The sequence below is a fragment of the Branchiostoma floridae genome, chromosome 8, assembly GCF_000003815.2.
Source record: "Branchiostoma floridae strain S238N-H82 chromosome 8, Bfl_VNyyK, whole genome shotgun sequence".
NCBI lineage: Eukaryota > Metazoa > Chordata > Leptocardii > Amphioxiformes > Branchiostomatidae > Branchiostoma > Branchiostoma floridae.
Genome location: NC_049986.1, coordinates 9,565,213 through 9,570,640, shown reverse-complemented (window position 1 = coordinate 9,570,640; position 5,428 = coordinate 9,565,213). Strand labels below are relative to the sequence as shown.

Below are 5,428 nucleotides of genomic sequence, written 5' to 3'. Positions count from 1 at the left end.
TGCTTAGAGGCAACATTGCTAAGAGTGTATTCTAGGCGGTCAAACTTGGTATCATTACAAAGGTATGTTGGTACAGATTTGTAATCTGCAAACCGTTTTGAAATCCGGTGCTTACTTGTCTTTTCATAATATAGTTGTCAGGGAAAAAGACTCATCAATTGCAGGAATTGATATCATTTACCGAAGTGCCTAATCGTCCTGGTGAACATATTTCTCGGACACAACAAGGGCAATCAGGACGTGAATATTGACCTTTGACCCTCCCTGACCGGAATGCAAGAACTGGGTCACGCTGTGTTTGGCTTGCCGTGCAGACAAAAGACCACTCTTCCTGTACCATTTTGGCGATTTTAAACTCAGGTGAGCCGTCAATGAGCAAAAAAAGCAATGTCTCTATAATATTCTGTACATTTTAGAAGGGTAATATGCTTTGTAGACTTCTAGCTGGCCTTGAAAACAGCCAAATGATTTGTTGTGGCGAGGAATTTTCATGGCGACGCCTCAGGGCGTATGCCATTTTCCGACTTCGACGAATGAATTATAAAACATACATATAGCAAAGATTTAGACTTCTAAACGGGGAATTGTTGTAAGCTATAACGCGATAAAGAGAGAAGGAGTTTGTATGATATACACACCCTTTAATTTTGTCCCAAAATGTGTTGTATTTCTAGAGTGATAAGTCTAAGCTGATAAGTTTTTGGCGACACCTCAGAAGTGGGCCCATGGCCATGGTATATTGTAGAATGTTTCTAAACCATGTGTTACCCAGCACCAAGAGACCACATCTAGCCAAATAATAAACGTTAAACAAGATCAACAACAACATGTTGAGTGTGACATGTTGAACACATTAAATGTTTTACACATTCAGCAACATACCTTTGCCTGGCATCTCTTTACAGAAAACCCAGGATCCATTACAGCCATGGATGTCACACCAATGGAAGAGGCCATGATGCAGCAGTTTTCTGGAAACATTCAAGCTCTGCAGAAAACTCTGCAGAACGCCTCGTCACAAAACCCATCCGACACAATTATGGACAAAAAAGAGGGGAGCACAGATGCTGTTGTAGTCGTCCCAACAACTGTGAAAACTAGAAAATGTAAACAAGGAAACAACTCACAGAAATTACAAGAGGCAACTGGTGACTCCAATGCTGAAGAAGTAACTGAAGATGATGGGGCTGAAACCATTCATGTTGATGTCAGACCATTGATGTCTGAAACTGTTGAAGATGATAGCGACAGTGGGGGAAACAATGTAGAGGACACAAACAGCACAGAATCTGATATGGATTGGGAGCCTGAAAATGATAAAATCGACTCTGATGAAGAGAGTTCGGCACAAGACAATGAAGAAGTGATGCCTAAGTCACGCAAGAAGTCAAGAGCAAGGGTCTCAAAACAGCCACTTTCTTGCAGCCAGTGCTCCAAACACTTCAAAATGAGGAAGACGCTTGAAACTCACATGAAGAAGGTCCATGACCGCACATTTTTATGTTGTCACGTCTGCCATAAAGGTTACGAGACCCAAGAGATCTTGGATGAGCATCTGTTGAAGTTGCATAATGTCAAAAAGACCAATGGTAGGACGCGTTTTGTTGGGCCCTTCACATGCGACGCCTGCCAGAAGGTGTTTGAGAGAAGGAAAACGTTCACCGATCACAAGCAACGGTGCGGCACGGACAAGGTCTATTTCCCCTGTCAGAGTTGCTCTAAGTTATTTCAGCGCAGGGATTCTTTGAGGCATCACACTCAAAAGTACCACTCGGAGGTAAGTGCTTGTAAAAAAGTTTTATGCATTCAACAAAAAGACTTGTTCTGTGAATAGTTTCATCAGGTTGGTAGTCACTGAATAAAGAGATTCTTTTTACACAACCATTAATTGCCCTGAAGAAGGTGACAGACGGTCACTGAAACGTTGGTGAGAATAAAATAGTGGTTGTTGAGAGTCTCTTTATTTTTATTCAAAAAGATTTATTGTTTACATCATTTCATCCTAATATTTAAATATCTTAAACAAATGAATTCACGTGGAGCCGCGTAGCACAGTGGTAGTGTATTCGGCCCGTGACCGAGAGGTCGCCGGTTCGAATCCGCCTGCCGTGTTGCCAGTCTTGTGCCCTTGGGAAAGGCACTTTACACGACTTTCCTCACTTTACTCAAGTGAAAATGAGTCGTCCCTCGGATAGGACGTTAAATGGAGGTCCCGTGTTTGGGGAGAGCCACACCCCGGGCACGTGAAAGAACCCGCCACATGTGCGATGGTGCGATGTGGCGGATCAAACCATTCCGGCCAAAATGGGGTAGGGAATTTCCCGAGCAGCCTCGTAACCCCTGCTTCGCCTATTGAGTCAGTGAAGTCAAGCTTGCTTAAGCTTGATGTTTCTGACTTAGGGAGAAGAGATGCTGCTACAGTTATCGCCATGGGCCGCTCTTCATCACCATGATGGTAACATCAGGCCCTACGAACATGATTTAGAAAAAAAAAATGGCTTTGAAGTCATCACAGTGAGCATTTTTTTTGGTGAAAAAATTTCAATGAAAAAAAGATAAAAATGTGATATGTTTCGATTATGTTGTCACAGGTACCACCTCAGCACCAGTGTGAGGTGTGTGGCATGCAGTTCTACAGAAAGGACAAGTTAAACAGGCACATGGTGGTACACTTTCCCGCGGAGAAGCAGTCGTTGATCAAGAAGTTCAAGTGCGACGCCTGCGGTAACCGTTATTGCAGCAAGTAAAGATTCAGTACTTATCATCTCCATACTGGTAGAAGATATTAACATGTACAGTCAAACCTGTAATAGCGGCCATCTTTGCATGACGACCACCTGGCCATTGCGGTCACTTTTTGTCAGTCCCTTGTATTTTTCCCATTGACCTTAGTATATACTATAGTGGCCACCTGTCCAATGCGGCCACGGCAACACAATTTCTCAACATTTCTCCGGTCAATTCTCCAGTTCAGTCCAGATTGCTGTAGACAGGTTTGACTGTGTTTCAAATCTTTTGGATCAAAATTGAACAGTAATTTCGGACACAAAAATGAACTTACCAAATTTTTTGGACTGTCCAAATCCAGTCTTTGGCAAGGAATGAACAATCCACTGCTTTTGTGACGCAGATATGACGCATGACTCGGTGAGCAGTGGATCGTTAGTCGTACAGAGTCTATGGCGCCCTACGCCCTGTTGAGGTTTGACTTTGGTCCAGAATGACTCTCACAGTCACACAAATGAACTTTATAATTTACTTTGAATTTTGAAATGTCTACAATGCCATGGTTTTATTATTTATTTTAATGGTTTTTGTGGTGAATGTGCATTTTCACTGTATTACTACTTAACTACATGTTGTTGTTTTTAAATGTCAACGTGAGATAGTGTAAAAATCTCAATGTATAATTTCTCTCCTACCATGAAATGAAGTTTTTGCAAACATAGCTTAATTTACGGTCCTTTATGATAGTCCTAAAATTGTTTTTTTCCTTTATTACAACTGTACTTAAGAGCGGAACTGGAGATCCACACACGAACCCATACTGGCGAGAAGCCATATCTTTGTGAACACTGTGGGAAATGCTTTACCTGTCAAAGGTAGGTACATGTACAAGAACATATACTAGTTGAATGTTGTACATTGTACATAGTTTAGTGCTCATCATTTTTGCTGTATAAAGCTCTTTGAGTTTGACACTTTGTGCTCAAAAGCGTAAGGCTAAGAGCGAGGGTACACACTGACAGTATGTGGCCTGCCTTTGTTTTTCTTTTTAGAAGAAAACGAGCTGTTATTTACTCTTTCCAGTTGTATGAGTGTTACTTTGTGTATCTGGGCCCAAACAAATTTCTGCTTCATCCCATCTGTCTCATCTGTCCCTTAGTAACTTAGCCTTAGTAGAATTATTTGACAGTTGGGGCACGGCAGAAGATCTGGCAACCAGTTTTCTCCAGCCTTCTCAGTTTTCTGTTTTTCCCTAGTGTCATGCCTGTCCATTCTCTGATATTATCGTCCCATCTAGGGCTGGGTACTACCGGTACAAAACCGTTTTTCTTATTGGACCGGTCCGGAAAAAATGGACCTGAAAAAAATCGGTGGACCAGATGTTGGACCTATTGGAAATTTAATGGATTTTATCATCAAGTATTCACACGTTTTGGGCCTTACCGGTGGAAGAAGATAACAAGGGAGAAGTAGAGTCTATAGTCATTTGTACCAAATTTTACAGTCAATCGTACAGAGGCAGTTAACCTTGTAGGATTTTAAAACACCAGTGAGAGTCAAATACTCCACACAAAAAATATCTTTGTAGCCAAATGGACCATTATTTTGAGTATCGTCCATTCACAACTTTTCACATACTGAATCAGGTCAAGGTTCAGGTTCGGACCTGAACCGGACCTGGACCTGAATTTTCCGTACCGGTACCCAACCCTCGTCCCATCTTTTCTTATGTTGTCTCCTGGGCCTCTTTCTCTCTGGAAGGTTCCACGCATGATAGTTTTGGCTATTCCCCATGACCATGACACATGGCTGTACCACTTTTCTGTTTCAGGGATGCAAAAAAGCACATCCTGAGAATGCACAGCAACTGGAGGGAGACAGCCAAACGTCATTTCTGCTCCGTCTGCAACAAGAGCTTCTTGGAAAAGAGCACTATGCTGAAACATGTCAATGCCGTGCACGCTGACCACAGGCCCTATCCTTGTGACCAATGTGAATACAGGTAAAGCTTCCATGTACTGAAAAAAAGGGTAAACCCGGGTCTGTAGTCTGCAGAAATACAGGAAGGCTGTGTTGATTTGATTTTATGGATGACATCATTCGGGAACCCCAAAACTGATGAGAGTATGCTTAGGGAAAAAGTTTGGCCCCTCAAAAAGTTGACTTCAGTATGAAATCTAAGGGGTCAGGAAGGTTGAACAAATGACCAAACACACAGAGTATGGTATACCAAACAATATTTGTTATATCAGAATCTCATCTTATTCTTTGACTTTGAAATTCACTCACTCACTTACTATCCGGTTTAACGTTAAAATTGAATTTGGTATTCTACAACTGTCACGTTAGCATTCAGTTTCCTGATATATTCTCGCAATTTGAGGCAAGTATTCGTTTGTTTTGCAGCTTGATACTCACTTTTACCAAAGTGAAGTGAGTAAACTGGTGTTGAGTGCACAATGCCAGGGTATGTCAGGAGTTGTACCTAACATATGGTATGGTCATATATCTTAAACAAAGGGCACATCCCGCCGTACGTGCAATTTGTCCATACGTTGTTTTTTTAGGCCACGCCCGCCACGTATGTCTGAAAACGTCCAGGCTGTACATACTGGCACGTATGGGGGGGGGGGGCGAATCCGCATCCCGATGGCAAACAAAGTTTTGCCTGCATGTAAAATTCTACAGCGTGTCTGCGTGC

General features: G+C 42.2%; 1 protein-coding gene across 1 annotated transcript in view; it reads left to right on the top strand.

Moving 5' to 3' along the window:
- The first annotated feature begins 205 nt into the window (after positions 1 to 205).
- LOC118420771 (gastrula zinc finger protein XlCGF26.1-like) overlaps positions 206 to 5,428 on the top strand; it is a 9,171-nt gene continuing 3,948 nt past the window's right edge. The window contains exons 1-5 of the mRNA XM_035827752.1: positions 206 to 360; positions 906 to 1,777; positions 2,592 to 2,743; positions 3,516 to 3,602; positions 4,559 to 4,729. Of these exons, the coding sequence (XP_035683645.1) occupies positions 929 to 1,777; positions 2,592 to 2,743; positions 3,516 to 3,602; positions 4,559 to 4,729 (1,259 nt within the window). The 5' untranslated portion in view covers positions 206 to 360; positions 906 to 928. The remainder of the gene's footprint in view (positions 361 to 905; positions 1,778 to 2,591; positions 2,744 to 3,515; positions 3,603 to 4,558; positions 4,730 to 5,428) is intronic.